At 39.9% G+C, this 24,213-nt stretch overlaps 1 protein-coding gene across 4 annotated transcripts in view; it reads left to right on the forward strand.

Annotated features, from left to right (window-relative positions):
- LOC310766740 (uncharacterized protein C8orf34 homolog) overlaps nucleotides 1-19,213 on the forward strand; it is an 85,366-nt gene extending 66,153 nt beyond the window's left edge. For 2 of the 4 annotated variants that reach the window (XM_083623331.1, XM_083623333.1), the window contains exons 11-14: nucleotides 4,074-4,194; nucleotides 7,592-8,094; nucleotides 11,542-11,632; nucleotides 14,947-15,339. In XM_083623331.1, the coding sequence (XP_083479457.1) occupies nucleotides 4,074-4,194; nucleotides 7,592-8,094; nucleotides 11,542-11,632; nucleotides 14,947-14,978 (747 nt within the window). In that variant the 3' untranslated portion in view covers nucleotides 14,979-15,339. Of the gene's footprint in view, nucleotides 1-4,073; nucleotides 4,195-7,591; nucleotides 8,095-11,541; nucleotides 11,633-14,946; nucleotides 15,340-18,203 lie in introns of those variants that run through there. The other 2 variants (XM_083623332.1, XM_083623334.1) reach the window with 1 other exon arrangement.
- Nucleotides 19,214-24,213: the final 5,000 nt, after the last annotated feature.

The raw sequence follows: 24,213 nt of genomic DNA on the forward strand, positions 1-24,213 counted from the left end.
AAACATCAAAACTTTATTGAGAAAGCAGACAAATAACTGCTACTGTTTTCCTGTAGCTGTGTGTTGTGCTAAATGTCATCAGTCATGCCCAAGCATTCGGAAAACTAATGACAAGCTTGAATAATCTTATCAGCTATGGTATTACAGGCCATATTTATGAGGTAGGAAGCAGAAACATGTGTTTGTTGCACAGAGTACACATATATACATAAGGCAGTAACATAGAGCTATCACGTGTGTCTTAAGTGTATGACATATTCGTTGAAATCTTTCAAAAACCAGTATCTCTTCATTGATCAGTTCCCCAAGAAGTTTGTTTGACATGTTCTGGAATTTCACCATTTGCAGACGGGGCAGTATTTCAGAGGAAGGAAACCTAACTGACTACCATCAGTACCGAAGAGTTTCTCCAAGTCATTTAGTGTACAGTGGTGCCCCGCAAGACAAATGCCTCGCAAGACGGAAAACTCGCTAGACGAAAGAGTTTTCCGTTTTGGAGGTGCTTCGCAAAACGAATTTCCTATGGGCTTGCTTCGCAAGACGAAAATGTCTTGCGAGTTCCTGCGGGTTTTTTTTCCTCCCCCCCCCCTTTTTCTAAGCCGATAAGCCGCTAAAAGCCGCTAATAGCGCTAATCCGCTAATCCGTCAATGGGCTTGCTTCGCAAGACGAAAAAACCGCTAGACGAAGAGACTCGCAGAACGGATTCTTTTCGTCTTGCGAGGCACCACTGTATTATTTATTCATTGGCTTCAACGTTATTATCAGCAGAGGCTGGAGAACCTCAGTCTGACCGCCAGATGTCACTGTGGAGTCAGTTTTTAAGTGGTCTGGCACCAACTAATGATTGTGCTCTGCCTAGTCTACCTGATCTGTGGGGAAAACTGCTATAATGCAGGGAAGGAAAGTTAAAGAAGCCTTTTATGCTCACAACCAGTGTTTCTAGCTGCACTGACAACTCAGAGGGTGAGCAGATAGGCTTAGAAGCTAGAATGAGTGACAGAACTTCACAAAGTCCTAGGCTGCTGCATAGCTTTCTAAACCAGTCTTTAGAGAGACTGCTGTCAGTTGCAAGAAGCAGATCCATGCAGTGGCGTAGCAAGGTCAGGTGGTACCCGGAGTGGAAAATTTCTTGTCAACTCCACTCCCCCATTGAAATCTAGTTGGACTCCCAAGAGACTGCGATCTACTCACAGTATAAAAAGGCTGCCTGTGATCTACCCATTGTCATTGCCAGGAGTTGTTGGACCAAAGTTGTTGAGTTGTTTTTATGGGAGGGTTGGCCAAAGTTGTTGAGGTTTTTTGAGGATTCCAGGGTTTGGGTCCAGAGTTGAGGGAGCTTTTGCGGGTCGCACCCACCTTGCTTCGCCCCTGTAACCATGAGTGACTTGTGTATCTGTTGCGTTTCTGATGTAATGCAGACGTGCATCAGTAGCAGATGCACTTACGATTTCCATATCTCACTGCCGGGATTGTGTGTGAGTCCCACCTTGGATATTGCACAGCAGGTGTGAAAAGCAGACACACATGCCACTTGTGCATCTGCTTCTTACCTCTCTGCCCAAAGCCAGTTCCTAACCTTCAGGGGTTTGAGGGAAGCTGCACCCGCTAACTTCGCTCACACTTTTAGGTTGAGATGTCACTTGGCTATTTGTTCTAGTTGGGCAAGCGCTGAGAGGGTGCCACAAGGAACAGAATCTGGAAAGTTCTTTGGAACGGGACTCTGCAGTGCCCCATCTTAAAAGAGGGGTGATAGACATTTGCTCACTGTTCGGGCAGAGTGTAGCCTTTGCAGGAAGGGGCCCTTTCATTCAATGCTGGGGAGCAGTAAGAAGGAACACTAAGGCCACTAAATGTTCTCTGGTCCCCATGGGGACACAGCTTCCATAGGAGTGTAGCAACAGAAAATCAGGCTGTACCTGTGAGATGCCTGCCTGGTCAGGATATTGCCTTACAGCAGAATGGATCCAGGGGTGGCTGGTAGGGTGAAGATGCCACTGCTGCTGCCCTCTCATGAACCACTGCTGCTAGGCAAATGAGTGCAGTGATGCCAGGATAATGCCACTGCCCCCCTTGTGAGCCGCTGCTGCTAGCAAAACACTTGAAAAGGATAATGTACTTCTTAGTTGTAGGTTTGGATGCTGACACACAAAATTATCGGACAGAAACCATTGTCTTACTAGTTTCCTGTACCAAGCCAATTGGTTGGGAGTAAAGATGGCACCGCTTTCAGACATGTAGATGGACCCAAATATGTGCCCCACTTCCTCTTAGGGAACACTTTCCCTCACCAGATGTCAGTTGACCTAGTTACACATCTGAAATTGTAATGACAACATGTGTTTGCAGATACAAGAGTCTAACAAAGTATGTGAAACACACAGGGTTGTACATGTGTGGGTATGTTTTTAGCTTTTCTGCTTACATGATTTCATGATTTGAGAGTAAATGCTAAATGTGGGGACAAAAATAGAGTTTTTTGAAATTAAGCCTATTCTGCTGTAGGAATAATAATAATAATAATAATAATAATAATAATAATAATAATAATAATATATTTATACCCTGCCCATCTGGCTGGGTTTCCCCAGCCACTCTGGGCAGCTTCCAACAAAATATTAAAATGCAATAGTCTGTCAAACAATAAAAGCTTCCCTAAACAGGGCTGCCTTCAGATGTCTTCTAAAAGTCTGGTAGTTGTTTTTCTCTTTGACATCTGGTGGGAGGGCGTTCCACAGGGCAGGTGCCACTACCGAGAAGGCCCTCTGTCTGGTTCCCTGTAACTTAGCTTCTTGCAGTGAGGGAACCGCCAGAAGGCCCTCGGCACTGGACCTCAAAGTCAGTTGGAACACTCTCATTCCAAATTCTGCATTAGTAAGGAAATACACCAGATATAATCTCCAGCCGCTTTTATAAAGTTGATTGATGTGATATTTAAATGCAGCCAGATTTTCTTTCCTGTGCTAACATGGAGCTTCACAGTTTAAATGTTTTTGCATAAACACAGCAGCTTATGTGTTTATGGCTAAACAAAAGGCTTTGGGGTTCTGCAAGAAAAAAAATCGTGGTTTATGTATAGGCATATAATTTCATGGTATCGTGTTCATTTGTTGTGAACACATTTCTTAGAAACCCAGAAAATATATTAACAGATCTGTGAATGGTATTTACTTCTTTCAGGCTAAGGTTTTTTTAAAGATTCTTTTTATTACTTTCTGCATGATGCAGTTATTAAAGTATCTGACTAAGACTGGGGAGATCAAGGTTCAAATTCTACTTGGCCATGTGACCATGGGGGCTAGTCAGACACTTTTCAGCCAGAACTACCATATAAGATTGTTTTGAGAATAAAATGGATGGGACACCATGTACACTTCCTCAAGATCTTTGGAGAGAGTGAAGGATATGAATGTAATAAATAAAATAAATTGTGCTCTAATGGATAGCTAATTTCTACTTTAATTAACCTACACGCGTGTTGTTTTAATGGTATTCCACATCTGGTCATATGTTTTTTGTTAGCTTCTCTGAATGTAAAAAGAAACTACCAAGTTTACTTCATGGTTTCTAATGAAACAACTTTTAAAAGTTAGCTGACAATCTTCCAAAAAAATATAAGTAATTCTGAGCACTGCAGTGTTCAATAACCAAATGACAGCACAAATGCTTTTGTTGCCAACAGTTCTTCCAAAGTACAGTAAGGGCATCATGACTAGTTCCTTCTGAAAGGAATATTTTATTTTTATATTTTGTTGCAATGATACAACAGCACTAGAAATGCTGTTTTGTCCCCAGAGGTGATGAATTATATAGATATTGAGGCCAAGTTGATGTTGACTTAAACTAAATGCACTCTCACTGAAGTCAGTGGGATCACTGAGTGTATAAACCATTTCAAATTTCGGCCCAGTATGCTGCCATAGTTTGTGCCAGTCTCTATACAGGTAAGCAGTACCAGACTGTCTCAATTATGTAATGAAAAGAACGTGCCGTTTTGATGTTTGGTAACTACCTTTTTTAATAAGTATACAAAAACATTTTAGCATTCTCCCTGGTTTTTTTTTTATCATGCCAGAATCAACCAGTTTGGGATCTAGACATTATGAGTTCCAGCAGTGGAGACTCCCAAAGCCAGAAGCTATTGAAAGATTCATTGGCTGCAAAAGAACTTCAAACCATGGAAAAACACCTTGCTGGTAGGTATAGTGGCATAAAACCCTAGCATTTGCTTGGGGAAGAAATTTCAGGACAGATTTTAATGGATTGAACAATAAGGTGTTAACAGGGGTGGTTTTTCTTTTTCCAGTCTTCGTTACTGTGGTACTTTGAGTCAACAATGCTCATTTTAAGACAGACATCGAGGCTTGCCTGTAGATCATAATCAAAATATATCTGGACAGCTTCCTTACACATTTGTTTCCATAGCTCAGTAACATTCAGTGTTAGTGAATTATTGTTATTACTGCTAAAACAGCACTGTATAAATCTTCCCAAATGGCTCCAGAAAACTCAAAGTTTGAAGGAAATATTATCCTCTGAAGCCATCACATTGTACCTGCAATCTGAAGGATAATCCTTAGGTGCCTGGTCTTGCAGTAATTACTGCAAGTGTGGTGTAGTGGTTAAGAGCAGTAGACTCGTAATCTGGGGAACCGGGTTCGCTTCCCCGCTCCTCCACATGCAGCTGCTGGGTGACCTTGGGCTAGTCACACTTCTTTGAAGTCTCTCAGCCCCACTCACCTCACAGAGTGTTTGTTGTGGAGTAGGAAGGGAAAGGAGAATGTTAGCCGCTTTGAGACTCCTTAGGGTAGTGATAAAGCGGGATATCAAATCCAAACTCTTCTTCTTCTTCTTCTTCTTCTTCTTCTTCTTCTTCTTCTTCTTCTACTACTACTACTTATGGAGAATAGTCACAGTGAAGGGGTCACAAGATTAGGTCCATAAAGGAAAGAAACTCTCATTGTCAAGGAAACAATTTTCTTGTTCAAAGGTCCAGAAGAGAACTAATCCCAGTTCTTCATCCTTAGTTTCCACAGTCAGACTTTATCCCAGTTCTAAACACGAAGCTTTGGGCAGGAACACCAGAAGCTGCCTTATACCAAGTCAGACCATTGGTTCCTCTAGCTCAGTTTTGAATGGCAGCTGCTTTTCAGGGTTTCATGCAGGAGTTCTTGTCAGCCTTACCTGGAGATGCTGGGGATTGAACCCGGGACATTCTGCTTGCAAAGCTCTTGCCACTGAGCTATGGGTGCTTTTTGCATGGGGCGAAAACATGCGTTTAAATAATCAGTTCATAGCATGATGTCTGGCTCCCAAGAGTGGGCAGGAGGCACACCTCCATGCAGGAGAAGTCTCAGGTTGCAGGCGCGCAACCCATCAGGGGAGGGTATATAAGCTGGCAGAGGGGTGGGGTCCCACTATTACTTCATGTGCTCTGCAGGGCACAGATCTGAGGGACAGCTGCCTAGTGGCTAGAAGCATCCAAGGTTTACTGGGTTATTTGAACATGTCTTTGTTGGCCCGTTCAATTTCATTGCTCAGCATCACTTCACCCCAGTGTTCACCATATAAGGATGAGGTTTAATTAGTGATGCTCCTCCCCGCTTTGTCTATGTCACCTACCACTGCCATTTGCCTCCTGCTTCCGCCCATCAAGATATTCAGGATGAAAAGCTCTGCTGTTTAGACATTACCTTAGTAACCAGTAGTGGCCAGTGGAGGCGCTGATGCTGCTGCTCTCCTGGCTTCCAAACACAGCATGCTACTGGCCCACACTGTATGGGGAGGCATGGGGAGCTCTGAGCTGTGCCGTGTGGTGGAGCCAATTTGCCACTCTTGCCATCATGTCTGTGCAATGCCAAGCTCCCTGCCCATCTTCTCCCAGTAAGTCAGAATCATGTTATCTATGGAAACTGGGAGAGCAGTGGCATCCCACCAACTGCTACTGCTAGCAATCAAGTTCAGAAAGGTAGATAGGTAAATAAGTAGATATCCTTCAGATCACCAAGTGCTAGGCTCTGGTTGATTGTGAGGCATCCATCAAGTCCCCAGACTTATTACCTCACAGACCTTTCACAGTCCCATTTAATATTCTATGTCTGTATCTATTTCAATTTATGTGCCACGAATGAGAACTTTCTTAAATAAATTAATATGCCAAATACATCAAAATATTTGGTGGCACTATATTCTCTTTTGAAATATTTCCGTTCTTCCATTGGGAAAAGCTGATGTTCAAAATCAACATATATATTCTATGCTAAATAAATGAAAACCATTTTGTAGTGGAAATCTTTAAATTAGCTGTGGAGAAATGATTGAAATGCTTTGCTTATCAGCAGAACCAATCAGTTTTTTAGATAGCATCTTGGGCCAAAAGTTATGATGTTCATTGAACTCTCATTGAAACATAAACAGCATATATCAGTTTTCCAACATACCTTCTTATTCACCGTAGATAAGTCAATGAACCCAGTCATTTGCAAAAACACAGGTTAATTTAATTGTGAGAGAGCTCATTCCACATTTGGTTTAAGTTATGGCATTTGCATTGTCATCTATTGACCCAGACAATTTAAACAGGTAGTCTCCAAATTGTGAAGTGAAGTGATATGTATTTTTTTTTTTTAAGAAAAAGCGTAATGCAGGCAAAATCATTTTTTTAAAAAAAATCATTGATGGCATCATTTTCTCCACTCAATCATGTTAATATTATAGCAACAATAGCAATACCTGTTCTTACCTTTTTATTAAATTAAGCAAAGATGTCCATTAAACCAGTGATTGCCATAGCCGCAGCCTTGGATTCAAACACAAATCAGTCATTGTGCTCTGACCCTCCCTCCAGCTTGCTGCCTTTAGCAGCCTGCAACCTGTTTTTCTCCAGGTCACAAGACAGCCAACTCTACACCAAAATCTGGCTTTAGTTCTTCTAACTATCTCAGAGCTGGAGGAGGGATCTCACCCATTTTCAGTCTGGCCTTCCTTTGTTCTCGTAAAGGCCTATCTCCCAGGTGATCTCCTGAACACAGGAAGCTAAATCCAGGCATTAGAGGTCTAGCATCCAGTTTAACTCCCCAAGCCTTCATTAAATTCTAACACCTGCTGGACCTAGGAATTTAGAGAAGTCTGGCACTCACCAAATCATGACAAAAAAGAGATTCTTTAGGGATGTGCTGATGTCTGTAAAATTTCGAGATGGTAATTTTTATGAATGCTCTCTTGCTTAGTGGCAACCCAGCATGTGGGTTGTGGCAGCATGTACTGCAGTAGAGTCCTATTCCAGACCAGATTGCTTAGATTGCCATCAGAATATTACTATTGCTGCTATTATTATTATTTTAGTTATATCCACCTTTTTCCCTGGCAGAATATGACATCTGCTTGTAGGGGTTTCTCTGTATCAGAAATGATTGTGAGGAATGAGTCCAAGAAAGTGGCTTGCCAGAAACTACTTAGTAAGTCCCTTGCTGATATGAATCCAAGTTCCCTAGTATTAGAGAAAGAAATAAACTATATCCTCAAGTTCGAATAAACATGATGATACAGGGATTTCAGTTCTTGTTATATTGCATTACTTTTGTGCCTGTGCAGACATCGCAAAGGACCTTGCGCTGTGGGAAGAAGGAAGACTATTGCGGATTACCAGTAGCCAACAAACTAATTTAGTTGCGCTAGATCACCAAGGAAATTTTAAAGTTCCACCAAGCCAGGATTCAGGACCTCAAGTGCCAAGTCTGACTGGGAAAGATATTCAGCTCCAGCTTCAAAGAAACAAATCACCACCATTATCTAGCAACAATAGACTGCAGGTCTCAAGTGTCACAAACAGTAGGCCTCAGTCTCCCAGTACACAGACCAACAGGTCTTCTGTGCTCCCAGCTCCAGCAAACAGACCTGCAGCCCCAAATGCTTTGTTGCAAAAACCTCTTTCCCCTAGCAACCAAGGAAACAAGGAGGGAGTTGTTAGTATGCAGAGAAGCCGGTCTTTAATATCAAAGAACCAACTTGGGAGGACCATCACAACACCCTCAGGGCTCCTGGAAACAAGTGGAGACACTCTAGGAAACGTCACTCAAAGAAGCAGTTTGTCCGAAGTAAGTTATATATTTGAAAGCAAAAATTGTCAGTAAATCAGAATCCTGTATATATCCAGGTAAGTCATACTCAGAGCTGACCTATTGAAATCAGTTGACTATTCGTATATTGCCCATATATTATCATATAATGTTTGAGACTAGATCCAACACCTACTTGTTCATAGTGGTGTTCAAAGTCTGTGTGTACACACATGTGCATAAGCGTGTATGTATTTATTTCTCTATCTCTTGCCAGAGGTTTATATTGGAGGAAGGCAATTTTTGCAGATTTCTTTCTTTAGCCCTCTTACTCCCTGAAAATCTACTCCAGTGGGTTGGGGTATTTTTTTGAAGTAACTGTGGGAGGTGGCACTAGGAGCTGGGGTGTGTGTGGAAAGGGAAGATAGCAAAATCTGCTTCCATAGGCTTCAGGTTAGCCGCTGTGAGAACAAGATGCTGAATTCAATGGACCACTGTCCTAGTTGAGCAGACTCTTTTCATGTTACGACAAGAGTTAATGGCAAATGTTGCATGTTCAGAGTGGTGTTAACACACCTAAAAGAAAAAGTTGAGATTTATATTTCATATTTGGAAAGCAAATTGCGAGGAGGATTCACATACCTCCTTTTTGCTCACAAGTAGAATTCCACAGAGAATTTTGTTTTGTGAGATCCAGCGTGTCTGTGGATCTCAGGTACCATCTGTGTAGTAAGGAAACAAACCTGTCCCTTCCCATCCATTGTATGAGACTGGGATATTGAGCTATGGCACCAATAACCCACAAAAGATTGAATATGGCTGGGTCGCATTTTATTTAATTGCTTCAGGTAGGTGTGAAGCTTCAGTAAAGGAGTTTTATCCTCAGCAGTCCATGAATCTGTCACAATTTGCTTAGTAATTCAATGTCAATCCGTAATTTTTTTTTTTAATGGACAAATTATTAAAATGTGCAGTGTTCAAAGAATGAATGCTAGAACATTTTCTGTCCCGTTTCTAGTAAGTGATATTCTTTAAAGATCTTCCTATCATTATGGGCGAGACCATGTTATAAGCAGGCATTTTTTTCTAAACAGGCAAAGAGCGATGCTTAAAGAATTTGGCAATGGTTAACATGTCATCTGTGAAGTTCTTTTTTGTAAAAAGTGCAAAATTTTAGTTTCGGAGTTCTGTCTGAAAGAATTATAAGTTGCTTGATGATCTTAGTTCTTGTACACATGCCTGCATTTCTGTTGGCAGGGAATATGCTGTAGCAAATGTGCAGGTGTGTTGTATTACCAGCTCATTTCAAAATCAAACCAAGCAATGTAACGTAGATAAATGTTTTTATTATTGCTACAGAATGAATAAATCAAGTTTTTAAATCCTTTCCTACATGCACTTATATGCACATTTAGTCTTTTAGATCTCCAGACCTTTCTACAAGTGGAGTCCCAATTGAGACAAATAGGTTTGAGGATCAGATTCTCAGTGTTTCCCTCAGCCTTTTATGAAGTGTGACAACTGAATGCTGAATCTCTTTGGGACAGTATTTCTTGGATTTGCAATAGCTCTTATCTTGACGTTTGGGAGGGACAGGGAGACTGTCAGACTGTATGGCCCTTCCCAACAACATGCTTTATAAACAGCTTTTCTACAGTGGGTTAATGGTAAAGGGACCCCTGACCATTAGGTCCAGTCGTGACCGACTCTGGGGTTGCGGCACTCATCTCGCTTTATTGGCCGAGGGAGCCGGCGTACAGCTTCCGGGTCATGTGGCCAGCATGACTAAGCCGCTTCTGGCGAACCAGAGCAGCGCACGGAAACACCGTTTACCTCCCTGCCGGAGCGGTACCTATTTATCTACTTGCACTTTGACGTGCTTTCGAACTGCTAGGTTGGCAGGAGCAGGGACCGAGCAATGGGAACTCACCCTGTCATGGGGATTCGAACCGCCGACCTTCCGATCGGCAAGTCCTAGGCTCTGTGGTTTAACCCACAGTGCCACCCGCGTCAGTGGGTTATGTCTTAATTAAATAAGTTGAACTTAGTTCCCATTGAAGTCTTTGGAACCCAACTTACGTCATGACTAATAGATCCCATTCATCTCAATGGGAAACAACTTGAACTGCAGTGGGAAACAACTTTAATACATTCCAGTGACCTTATTTGCCTAGTGTAGGTTGGTTGCAAGTTACCTCAAGACTTGGCCCATTTTTTTTTGCATAGTTTGGTGCCGCATAGTTGCTTTTTATTTCAAAAATAGCCAACATTGGGAGGTACAGGATGTATCAAGACTGTGGCATGGGGAACAGAGGCTTCCTTTGCAGAACTGATTGGAATTAGTCTTCCATCACATGTCTGCTATTATTGGTACCTGCTAGCAGGGATACAGTGGGGTTGATTTAAGTCAGGACAGTGGTGGGGGTAGGGGCTAATGCCCTCCTCTTCTATACCACACAGCCCCGATCTGGTTCAGGACTTCCTGTGCTGGTTATTTGTGCAAGAAAAAGTAAATGCACAACTACAAAAGAAACTGCTGTGTGACAAATGTCATGTGGAGCTGGGCCCTTTGCGTTTTCAAATGCAGATCACACTGAGCCTCTGTCTTGTGGCATCTCCAAAGAAGAACCTTGTGAGTCTCAAAACATCACTACCTTTTTTATTGACCAAAGATTTATTCAGCACAATAAACTTTCTTAGGTACTGGGTTTCACTTGTTGGCTAATTCCCAGCACAGCAACAGCAGCCCAAACAACATACTTCCAAACAAAAGTGTCCAGGAAGCCATCCTCCTATGAATCCTGTGTTAAAATCAAATCAGTGCTTCTCTGTGTGAAATCATGTCCTCCCTGATCTGCAAGCAATTTAGAAAACGGGGGGTTATTTTGCTGCAAGAAGTCTGGATTTTATTACAGCTTACATCTGTTCATTGTATATCAAGATTCATTTATTTGCTACTTTTCTACACAGAGACAATCCTTCTATGTGTCAGTTTTGCTAGAATTGTCACAGGATTAAAGAAATCATAGATTAATCAACTGAGTTTGGGATTGGTTAAATTTGCATGTGCATAAAATCTTCGGTTTCTGGCTATTTGTTAACTTCGCTGACTTCAATAGAGCTTCTTCCCAAGAAAATCCACAGAACTGCAACTTTCTAGCTTCCTTGGAAGAAGTGGTATGATGTCTAGGCCTTGGTTTGGGGACACAAGCCATCAGCTTTTTTCCTTGTGAAGTTGATTCTTCCAAGGAGCCTAGAACCCACACTCAGCTCTGAGTCTATATTCTAGCACATAACTCCTGGGATTGACACGTACAACACAGAAAGGGCAGAAAGAGTCCCCTTCCAAACTGATACCCAATTAATCAGGAGGACTTTTTGAATTTTCTTGAAGGTCTTTAATCTTTTTATCTGTTTGGGTATAATTGAAAAAAAACATTGCAGCCCTAATTCTTATACCTGCTCCATCCGTTATTTTTGTTATAGGATGAATTCTTACAACTTCAACTTTCCCACCAGCCTTGGATTTTACCAAGCGATAACGAAAGCGAAGGAGTGGAAGCAGATCTAGATAAACGTAAGAGGTTGCTCCTTGTTTGATATAAATTGTTGGCAGCTTGGAGTAGGCACCATATTTTCACAAAATATGTGCTCTGCCAAACTACTTTTTATTTCTGGCAGGTTTAGTTATGATTTGCCTACAGGAGTGAAGAACGGTGGATTTTATTGATGGGAGCTCAGCTATATTACTTTAGGGCTGAAAGTGCATGTAGGTTATCCTCCCTGCTTACCATACCACAAACCTTAACATGTTAACTCATCTCTTATTAATGTGTGCTACATGCAGAGACCAGGGATAAAAAGTTGTGCCAAGCCAGAATCTCTGTTGAATAAGTATAGTAACACAACCAGATACCAAGCATCCTGGAGTGCTGTCCTAAAAAAAAAGGGGGGGGGACTATAGTCCCAGCTTTAAAAACTTGGCTTGCTTGAATAATTCTTGTTGTGCCATAAACATATTTCACAGCCCCAGCTCAAGGGTGTGAGATAGACATCTTACTGGGTTAAAGAGCCTAAATAATGGAAGTTAAGACAAGTAGTGTCTGCTAGTTTCCCTCCATGTGCTGAGGCTACAACAAATTATATATGGTGGCAAGTAAACATAAATAATCTTGCTGGAAATGTGAATTGCTCTGACAGTTGCTTTTTTAAAAAAATCACAGTAGTTTGTAATCTGCCAGGGTGAAAATGTGTGTCATTTCCTAAACTATTTTAGATTTTATGGCTACACTGTAGCAGGCTGTTTTACCAGGTGCTTGTGAGTAGCACCTTGTGAGTAGAACTGAAACCATTTAAACAAGACATATTGAAGTAAGAAAAATCAGACTTGTGGAGAAATTGAGAGGGAAGAAAACCATTTTGAGCTGTTACTTGTTTACATCAATATGACAACCACAATATATATTTTTTTAATCGTAACTTGTAAATTTAGAACATCAAGCTCTAAATAATATTTACCTTATTTCTGATGGTGAGTTCTTTTGCCCTTCCTGTACATGTTGCCCAAGAGGCCAGGTCAGACCCAAAATCTGATGCTCACAAAGTGCTATTTGAATCCATACACAAGGAAGTTACCTGGAAATGAGTTGCCATTGTCACTTTTCTGAGATGTGCAATGGATTACTACATTAGATAGAGTCCTATTCGGCTCACAGAACTATCCATAGAACAATTTACATGTGTGATCTGTTAGGACTTGCATGTTCACATCATTTCAGAATGCCATGCTTTGCATTTCAGACATTAAGTTAGGTCAAACTGCTTCCTGATGGAGAAAGTTTTCCTCTGAAATCAAAGGAACCTTTCAATCTAGCCTGCAGTTAGAATAATATCTACATTAGAGTACATGCCACAGATGTACTTTTTCTTTCCAGGGTTGATTTCACACCATTTGGATCATCACTAGGTAGTTAGCTGCTGAGAGTGGATGGAGCAACCCAGTCAGATAGACGGGGTACAAAATGTGGGAGCCAATGTGGTGTAGTGTTTAAGAGCAGTAGTCTCGTAATCTGGTGAACCGGGTTCGCGTCTCCGCTCCTTCACATGCAGCTGCTGGTTGACCTTGGGCTAGTCACACTTCTCTGAAGTCTCTCAGCCCCACTCACCTCACAGAGTGTTTGTTGTGGGGGAGGAAGGGAAAGGAGAATGTTAGCCGCTTTGAGACTCCTTAGGGTAGTGATATATCAAATCCAAAATCATCTTCTTCTCTTCTTTGTTTGCCGGTCTGTCTGTCTGTCTGTCTGTCTGTCTGTCTATTTGTCTATCTATCATCTATCTATATCTATCTATCTATATCTATCTATCTATCTATCTATCTATCATCTATCTATCTATCTATCTATCTATCTATCTATCTATATCTATATCTATCTATCTATCATCTATCATCTATCATCTATCATCTATCATCTATCTATCTATCTATCTATCTATCTATCTATCTATCTATCATCTATCATCTATCTATCTACCATCAGTTTACCCAGCAGGACTTCCCTTTTTTCTCCTCTCTGTAGCCTAGCACAATCCCCAAAATTCAGAGCAGATTTGTGGAGTGTGCAGGGCTGCAGGGGGAGTGGAAACCAATTCCATAAATCAATTTATTTCATCAGTAATTGTAGCTTGATTGTAAAAACCTGTAAGTGGTTTACAAAAAGATAAGATAATAAAATCACAAAAACTACAACCTTACTTTAGAACATACAAAAGTTAAATTACTAGAATAGATTAAAATTACTTCATAACCATATTACTGGCAGACAGACACTGTCAACCACCACCTGAGAAGAATGAATTCCTAGAGTTTTGTGAAGCTAACACCCATCCCAAGATATCACCATATGATATTCCTGTAGTCACTGGACATGTCTGGAAGAAAAGCCATATATAACTGGGCTAGATTTTATTTTAGATTTAGTTTAAAATAAAGGAAAATCTCCTGAACCTTTTAATTTTGACAACTAGGAATTACAACTTTGCGTCAGCTCATTTTGTTGCTCAGTATGTATGTAAAATTCTTATTTGTTTCATTGTGAATTCTTGGAAAAAATCTACACATGTTAAATTAACAGATGTTAAAGACAAATAGAGACAATAATAAGGCAACAAATTAATTTGGGCTTTTGAGAGAGAACTAACATTCATGTTACTAACGCAACTTACCAATACCATGTTACTAAATTAGTTCAGCCCGCTGAGTTGTAACTTAAAAATCTGCTTTTTGCTTTCATGAGTAAAAACTGTTTACTTTAGCTTAAACCTGTAACATGCAAGGCAGAGAGGGGTCAAAACTCTGTAATTAAAATAATGGCTACCTTCTTGCAGATATTCTAAGGGCGCAACAGACTAGCATCTTGATTTAAACCCATATATCAACTTTCATAGTTACCTATCTTTCGCTGCATGAATTAGGTTGTTCTTTGTACTATTTTAACCATTGCAGGAGAACAAAAATGTTTGATCTAAGCAATATTGTACTGTATGTGACATCTGAGACTGGTAAATTGGTTAAAGGAATAAGTCTTTAAAAAATAATTATATGGGGTAATGGCAACCATCTGGTTTTGGAATGTAGTTGCTGTAGCCAATCTCACAAGCGAAGGGCAACTCCTGGAAAATGCAGGCTGCCAACAGGCTGCCAACACCCAGGTGTTGAAATGTCTGTAAAGCGGAGAGCCAGTAAAAGGCCTGGCATCGTTTACAGTGCCAATTCCCAGTGTGCAATGCAGGTAAAAGGCCCAACCATGTAAAGACCAGCCTAATTTAATTTGGGTGTGTGAGAGGAAAGTTAATGCATTAGAAATCTTCATGGACACTCTGTGCTTGATTTAGTGCCAAGAGGAATGAAACTTCATAATTTATGACTATGAGCAGAAGAGCTGTAGAATTAATCTTCACAACAACAACAGGTGTCCTTTGACGCAGCTTTTAATAAATTACATGCAGCTAATATTTACTACATTCTTCAACTTCTTCAAGATAATAACTGCCCAGGTGTAAAGCTAATTTTGGACAGTGAAAGAAAATTACACCAGCTGCACAGGTATTTGGAAAAAGGGTATCACAGTAGTCTAATGCTTTTTATAGATAGTTTTTAATCATCTGACCAGCTGAGATGAAAGAACTTCATTTATCACAACATTATTTAATGAACATTGTACTGGGAAATTTACTGTGCACAATCTGATGCATATCTCGTTAGAAGTATACCCCATTAAGTTTGATGGAACTGTGTGTCCTTGCGTGCCCCCTCAAAAAAAAGCACTGCTCCCAGGTCAGTGTGTATGGTCCAGTGATAGGAAGCTTTGAATGGAACAAGTGGAACTGAAAATCCTACTTTTTTACCAGTTTAAATAATTCAATAGCAGTTTTGTTCAATGTTTCACAGAGAAGTCTAAAACACCATCTGCATCATTGAGAAAACAAAATAGAAAGGTTTATCAAATGAGGCTGATATGTAAACCAGAAAGCTTTTGCTCAAAAGAATTCGGAGTTTTCAGATTCATTTATTTGTTATGATTAGCAGTGGTGTATTTTTGCATACCTAATTCTGGGATTCCTGCCAGAATGAGGACCACAGATCATATAGCATGAACCAGTCTGGCAAAATCTGAATTTCAAAATTTTATTTTTATTTTAGTATGAAATTCAAGGCTGTAGACCCTTTTGTGAACTACAAATTTAAGTCAGGAAATTTAAGTTAAACTGAATTAGTGTGGATATACAAATTTAGGGTTGTTTATTGAGGACATCATCTCTTGTCCTTGTCAGTAGACAGGTACATATGGACTTCAGGTGTGTTTTGATTAAGGACCTTTGTGCATATTGAGATGTGGGTTGGCCCATTGGAATGGACATGTGATAAAATGATGAATAGCTATACTACATCTCCACCTGAAAACTGACCTCTTCTCATTTCTGACACGTGCACACAAATGTCCCTTGATTCAGCTCATTAAGGGCCAGTGGCTGACCTACTCGTTTTGCAGCCATCGGAGTATTGTTTCGCCACAAACCTATTGCAGTGAAAACAAGAACATGAATCTTGGCATATACAAAGTATCATGTTAATTGGTCCTTAAGATTTTAATGCTTGAAATACAGCCATAAACCGCAAATTGTTTCCATCATGTAATTGTCATGATTTGTTGTGATAAACTTTTTTGCGTTATGAAAACAAGTGAGGTGGAATTAGAGATGCCTTAAATACTCTGCAATTGCAATTGCTGTTGCTTCTTTGGTGTCATTCCCTTCCCTCTGCTTCCTCCTTCCTGCGTTTGTCGATTGGCTGATACTACACAATTAGGGAAAATACGTGAATGAGATTCCTTAGCAATGCGACATAACAAATCAGATTGACTATGCAGTTTTATCATTGAGGGAAGAGTGGAAGACAAAGTAAATAAACAGACATTGTTGCAAAAGTTCACAAAGTTGCCTAAAAAGTATTCTGAATTGCTATTATTTTATTTGTATTTATTTGGGGAGGGGGTGGAACTGTAAGTTTTAGCTCCGCTGTGAAATAAATGGCATTTGTGAAAGGGAGAGATCACAGCTGCAGATTTTTCAAGTAAAGGATGGTTTTCTTAGCAGGACTATACAAACTCAGCATAACCTGAACGTAGAAGTTGTTAAAGGTATGTTTTCAGGTTTGGGGCCATTTAACATTGGCATTGTAACTGCCAAGCTCTCCAAATAAGCAGTGTAATCATTCAGTTTTGGTAACCTATGCAATAAAAAGTTAGGTGATAAGTGCTTTTCCATTTAAACAAATATAGCTAAAAGCAAATTAACTGAACTATTTTATCTAAATGCGCAGTGAAATTGTGAATGCAAACAAGACTTTCCATTTTAGAACTATGATAGGGGGATTCCTAATTTATCCTGATTCCAACACTGAATATCCTTCATAGGAAATGCCAAGATAAACCATACTGGATATAAATGTTTAACTTGTCATTTAGACTTAAAAGGACTCTCTTACATTCAAATAAACATTCACAATGGTATTCCGAGCATTCAGGAGAGATTACATTTCCCTGTATACTGTGAAATTTTAAATCATTTGTGAACCTCATTTATAAACTTAGCAGAAAAGGAATATGCAGAGATAAGTCTAAAACATAGTAATTATTGCATCCTCATTTTTGAAGTCTTAGTCTTAATAAAAGTGATTGTGTCAGAAATACAAAGCCAAACGAGATGCCAGTTTTCAGTAAACCTGCACTGTTCATACGTTCTTACTTTTAAAATTGTTTTGTTAACTTTGGCACTTGAAATAGCATGGCAGTCAACAAGTGAATATTGAAACACAAATCATACCCATCTTCCTTCTATACATCATTGGGTTTGTAGTCACTCTTTCCATAACATATAAAACCACCCTCACTGGCACATATGCCCACTCAGACTTCAAGCCCAGGGTGGAAAACATCTTGCCCTCTTCTCCCAGGTCTTTGGCTAATTAAACAAACTATGGCCTGCTTAAGTGTGTGAGAGAAGAGTTGCTTTTTTGTATTGTATTTGTTTTTATATTGTAAACTGCCCTATGATCCTCAAATGAAGGTCAGTATAGAAATTTTAATAATAATAATAATAATAATAATAATAATAATAATAATAATAATAATAATAATAGGCTCCAACTCCCATCATCCCTCATGACGGGCTGTGCTGGCTAGGGCTGATGGGAGTTGAAATTCATCATCATCTGAAGAGCCACAATTTCCCTATTCCTGTTCTAATCCTTAAAACATAAACTTCTGCTTACTTTAGATTTACACAAGCACATAAGGATTCCTTGTTCCCGCCACATGCAAATTTGACCTGACTTCCGGCCATGAAGATCCTTGCTTTATCATGAGAGTTATTGATCAGGGTTGGAACATCTTCCTGTGCAATACATTTCTTAAAGTGGCAATAATCCCTTATCACTGTGTGTAACTTCATTTAAGCTACATTTATGTATTTCATGTTCTCACTACTCATTACCAGTAAGAATACCCTTACAAAAGATGCTCACACTAATTTCCTCATGTTTCTTTCCAATTATGTTGTTTCTAACTGTTCTTTCTTTTATTGTTTTCCAGGTTTGTGAACAAAATCGGTGGAAGTAATAAAGAATGGTTTCTCATAATTATATAACCTGCAAGTGAAAAGTTCTTTTCACTGATTGTGTATAATAAAAGCTTATTTTTATAAATTCAACAGAACGTAAGTGGAATTATTTTAATGTGTGTATGCTAAAATGCACTAACCTCACATCTATCTTATTGTACAATGGCCTTAGGTAAAGATGGTTAACAGTCACTTTTTAATACATAGTCCATAATATAATGTATTTTATTCATACCCCTTTTAATTTGATATATAAAACTTTGCCTGATGAAAAAGAAAGTTTTCCTTAAAAGATTTTATGCATATAACTTGACTAAGGTTTTCTACTCCTTATATTTTTCTAAACTTTCCTCATTTTTAAATCAATAAACTTTTAAAGTATTTAGCCACATCTGCCGATATGTATATATAACATTCAAACGTCACGGATGGTTGGCTTTTCACTCATAACCATGGTAGAAATTTGCTGAGACAATAGAAAGGAATGAATGGGGTGTGGGGCACATGTGTGTGTTTTTTTACATGTGTTTGTGTGCATGTGTACTCACACAAACCTAACTATTAAGAATCAGCAGTTTCACATTGCTTTTACTGAGTTCTAATTAAATCTTTTACAAAATAAAGAGACTACTAAGTGAAATAATGTGGAATGCAGCATGCACAAATGAAATATACTAGTTTATTAAATGATATTCTTTACTCATATCCTAAATGACTTAAGCATTTGACTATATGTGTTTGTGTGTGAAACAAGTTGACTATTCTGGATCTGGGTATGACATTTCTGGGAAGATTTCAAATGAAAGAGCTGTCAGAATGACTGCATTTGGTGCATTAATTTAAGCTATTTGTTCTGTTAAGCATGGGTTTGGTTTAGTGCCTTCTGTTTCTCAGCCATAACCACATAATAAAGTTGCCTGCTGTTACAATAGATATACATTGTCAGATTATTGAAGAAATAAAATTAAATTCCTATCACAAATATACTGAGAATATGAGCTTTTTGTTTCATTTCTGTTTTCATTCTGAAAGCTAGTAATCATGGAGAGAGCATTCAAATAAAACGTATTTATTTTATCTAGATTCCAAGGTGGTTTACCACAGCATAAATTAGGGGCAGCCAACATGGTGCCCCCCCCCGATGTCATTGGACTGCAACTCCCATAATTCCTGGTTGCTGGTCATGCCGGCAGAGGCTTATGCAAATTGTAGTCCACAACATCTGAAGGCACATTAATTACCCGCTGGCCTAGAACAAGCATACAATGCAACATAATGCAACCAAGATACATTGATAGCAGGCAACTAAATTTAAAATGCCTGAGTGAATTAAAAAATGATGTTGAGGATGAAAAAAGTATAGCAATATGGGCTCCGGGTGAGTTTCCTTGGGGATTGCATTGTATAATGGGCTTTATGGCTTTAAAAAAACACAATAGTGTATATTGGTGGAGACAGTAACGCCTTTCCAGATCATTAAGATGCTTCCTTCTGCACTCTTGACCTTTCCACATTCTGTGAAAATTTAAAGTATGGGTTATATTTGTGACCTTACGGCTCCCCACAGGAAGCAGCCCAGGAGCGTGGGGCAACGGCGCAGCACCTGCCCCCAGCTCCCAAGCCTCCCCTGAGCTGCCTAAGGAAGTGGGAAGGAGGGGAGGCCATTGGCAAAGCAGTGCAGCTCAGGCCCCCCCCCAGGAGGCAGCCCGGGTATTGTCTCCCCCCCTTCACTTTTAAAGGTGCATCTTATTTGTGGGTGCAGCTTATATTTGGGCCAATACAGTATGTTAATAACATTTCAACATTTCTGTTAGGCAAGAGATGCAGTGCTATCAATTTTTATCCTTAGTATTAATGGATTGCAAGGGGGGTTGTTTTATTATTGTTACAGTTTTATTTCCTGCCCTTCACCCTAAGGCCCAAAGGTGGGTAATGTGAACAAGCGCAGTATCAACCAGTGTTTCTGGATGGAAACATCTACTGAAGCTGCCAGCCTTGCCTTCATTTAGTGACTCCCTGATTCTTCAGTCTGTGACAGACGTGCAAACCCTCCTTCTGGTAAAAATAGAAACAGTTTTCTGAATTGTGGATTTCTGCTTTCAGAGCAGTGGAATCGCATGTTGTTAAAACCCAACAACCTCATAAGGTTGAAAACAATACATCCTCTGTGCTGTTCATTCACATCTTCTTTTGATCTTTCTTACAGCTTTTCCACTGAGAGCTGGATGCCTGTCTCATAGTATGTAATGCTCCTTTCAAGGACACCTTGAATCTGGCCACCTGTCTATTTGCTTGTTTGTTTTTGATTCTCAGGTAAATGGATTTCTGCAACCACAGGGGCTAGAAACACAAAAACAATGATCCTAAGAGGTCGTCAAAGACTACACAAAATACTTCTGAAACCACATACGGCCTGTATGTCACTCAGCCTTACCCTTAAGGAAAAGGAAGACATTGTGTATGTCAAGTCACCCTTGCAGGTTATAATGGAAAAGGATGTCATTCCTAATCACCCTGAATGACAGCAGGTGATAATTTCCTCTAGTTTCTAGGATGCTTGTTTTAAAATGTGTACCTATCACATATTAGAAGGAATGACGGATAAGGTAAATGTCTTATCATGCCTCTTCCCTTCAGTCATCACAACTGCATCTAGAGTACATGAGGAATTCATGAGTTAATTTCAAAACCTTGCCAAAGAATGCTCCTCGGGGCCTGGTATACACACACGCCAGATCTCTCCCAAAGTGCCTGCGGTCATCATTCTCTTCCTGTTGGTGTGTGTAATCCAACACCTAAGTGCTCACAATTTCAGTTTTAACAGGTATAGGCCCTTTGCTCAAATTCCAGAGCCGTTCCTTGTTGCTATTCCCTTTAGTGACGCCGCTTTATAGTATCCAGAGCATGGTTATCTGCGATAGGAGTGCAGCTGGACAAACAGCTCATCTAATTTAAATCCCCTTCCCTCACCCTTGTCTTGTTGTTGAAAACAGCTGAGGGAATTGCCTGGAGCATCTGAACATATAAGTACTTTGGGAAATATATTAGCATCAGTCTCAGCCATAATTTCCTATTCACGGTTTAGGGTTATTTGGAGGGTGATGTCATTTTCCTTCCCAAAGCAGATTATAGCAAGAACTAAGGTCCATATATCATGTGTTTTTTTCATTAAGTGGTAAAGCAGCGAGGCATTGTCTCTTGTCCTGGTTTTTTTAAATACACGTGGAGCTATACTTAATAATAGAACAGTATATTCTATTAGACCCATTAAAATTCACAAACATTACTATGGTAGGTATATTAATTGGATACCACCCTATATCTTTCTGGCCTCAAGCGGTTGAAGGAGCAATTACTATCCATTTGGGGAAAGCTTTGCATGCCTTGGGCCATTCCACACAGCTCCTTTAAGGCCACGTTCTTTGTTATCCAGCCCAGGTGAAAGGGACGGGTGTGTTAAATGGTAGAAAAATAGGTTCACCCAGTATATCAGTTTCCAGCACAACAACAACAACAACAAATTAATTAATTAAATTCCTGCCTTTCATCAGGTCCTAGGGAGGGTTACAACAATTTACAACTCCAAATATATTCCTCCTCCAGTATACCTGAAGGAGCGTCTCCTCCCCCAGCATTCTGAGGTCCAGCTCCAAGGGCCTTCTGGCAGTTCCCTCACTGAGGTTCCCTGAAGTGAGGTTCCATGGAACCAGGCAGAGGGCCTTCTCGGTAGTGGTGCCTGCCCTGTGGAACGCCCTCTCATCAGATGTCAAGGAAATAAACAACTATCCGACTTTTAGAAGACATCTGAAGGCAGCCCTGTTTAAGGAAGTTTTTAATGTCTAATGTTTTATTGTGTTTTTAATATTCTGCTGGGAGCCGCCCAGAGTGGCTGGGGAAACCCAGCTAGATGGGTGGGGTATAAATAAATTATTATTATTATTATTATTATTATCATCATCATCATCATTATTCAGAAACAGTTAAAGCAAATGTAAGCATTGTAATGTGGTTGCAATCTACCTGTAATATGCTTCTGGATACCAGTTTCTGTGGACCATAAGTAGGAAATGCAGTTGGTTGGCCATGGTAAGAACAGGATGATAGTCTATGGTCGTTTTGTCTGATCCAGCAGGGATCTAATTGTTGTGAACCGCCCTGAGATCTACGGGTATAGGGTGGAATACAAATTTTAATACTACTACTGCTGCTGCTACTACTACTACTACTACTACTAATAATAATAATAATAATAGATAGGTACTAGTGTTCCTCTATGAGGGGGGGCTTTACATCTTGTCATAAAGCTCCACAGATGCCTCACTAGGGATGCTAATGTTTGAATTATGATCCATGAGACATGCGCCAACCCTATTCCCCCGATTAGTCAATGTGTTAAAGTCAAGCACAGAAGCAGCTTGTGTAAACAAGTGCTTTTTGTGGAATCACATGTGAAACTTTAAAAGTGTGGACTCCCATCACAGGTCAAAGAAGACAACTCCTTATGTGCTGCATTCCTTCACTGCCACATACATCACAAATAAAAACCAAGGTTTCTCAGGGCATCTCATGGAAGGCAGCTCAACATGCATTGGGTAAAACACACATGACTACCCTCCGTGTGCATTGCAACACAAAGTGATAACAAATATTAATTGGGGGGAAGCACTCGATATAGTGGAGAGAAAGTTAATATTGTAATTACTTTCTTTCATCCTATCTTGGCCCTGAGTGCTGTTCCAAATACTTTTTTTGTGTGTTTGAGGCAATATGCCTTTTTGTGGGTGGGCAGATCTTCACTATGCTTAATGGCTGAGCTTAAATATCTTTGCTTAAATATCTGGTCTGTTCTTGAACCACTAAATTATTCATGTACATAACGAATACCAAATATCCAAGCAAATCACAGAAGATTGGGACCACGAGCACACCTCACATTTTAGAACATTTCCTTCCCATTTTTTGGTCATGGGTTTGGTTTGGAGCATTTATCTGCAATTAGAGGATAAGATAAATGCTTAATTGTGGTAATGCAAGCATGTAATTGCTTTTTGGCAGGTTCATGCAAAGGTAGCTCATTTCCACATTTTATTACAAGATGTGTCACCCTTTTGAAAGCTTTCAAGTAATGAGGTTTTTGTGGTAGACCTGATGAGTTCCTGTTGCAAACAGTTCCTCTAAATCCATTGTGTAACAAGACTTTTAAGCCCCCAAAGGATCTCAAAGGTGATGCCGTAAAATCTATACCGGAAGGATTCAGCCATTAGCTGCTCTGTGTGGGTGGAATAATTGAGGGATAACTGTAGAAAAGAGAGAGAAAGAATTCTCATCACATCATTAAAAAAAAATTCAAGAAAAGATGGACACTGCAAATACTTCACCTTGCTAAAAAACAATAATATGTATGCTCAGCATATAAGATTATACTGACTTGCAATTCACAGGCTGTTTATTCTGAAAGAATACAATTGACTTCCAAGTAAGTGGTTCATAGATGATGGCAAATGTTTAGTGTGTGTCCGTGCATGTGTATAAATTTGATAGGTGGATAAATATACGTAGATTATTCATTTTGAATTTTCTGGAGCAAGGCCCATCCACTGGTGCCGTTTCATTGGTGGCCTGATAAGGATCTTGCCCACAAAGCCCAAATGCCTCCCAACATTGACATACATGCTTAAGCTGAAAAGTGGGGTGGGGTGGAGTTGGGGGCGAGCAGCAGATCTGAGGGACGAACCATGCATTTCTGATGAGGATGGCCTTATGCAATTCAGTAGTGTTCATGCAAGAACATTAATTGAAATAAACAGATTTCTCTGCCGAGTAAATACTTTGTCTAGAATTTTGGCCAGTCCTAAGGCTTTTGAAAGAAATCTTGAAAGGGTCCATATGGGATGACAGTGGATTTTGCAGACAAGTAGCATGATAAAATCATTCATCTGGCATTCTCTACCATTGATTCCCCCCCCCCCTTTGCATTTTTGT

The sequence above is a fragment of the Podarcis filfolensis genome (genome assembly GCF_964270895.1).
Source record: "Podarcis filfolensis genome assembly, chromosome: 7".
NCBI classification, from domain to species: Eukaryota; Metazoa; Chordata; class Lepidosauria; order Squamata; family Lacertidae; genus Podarcis; species Podarcis filfolensis.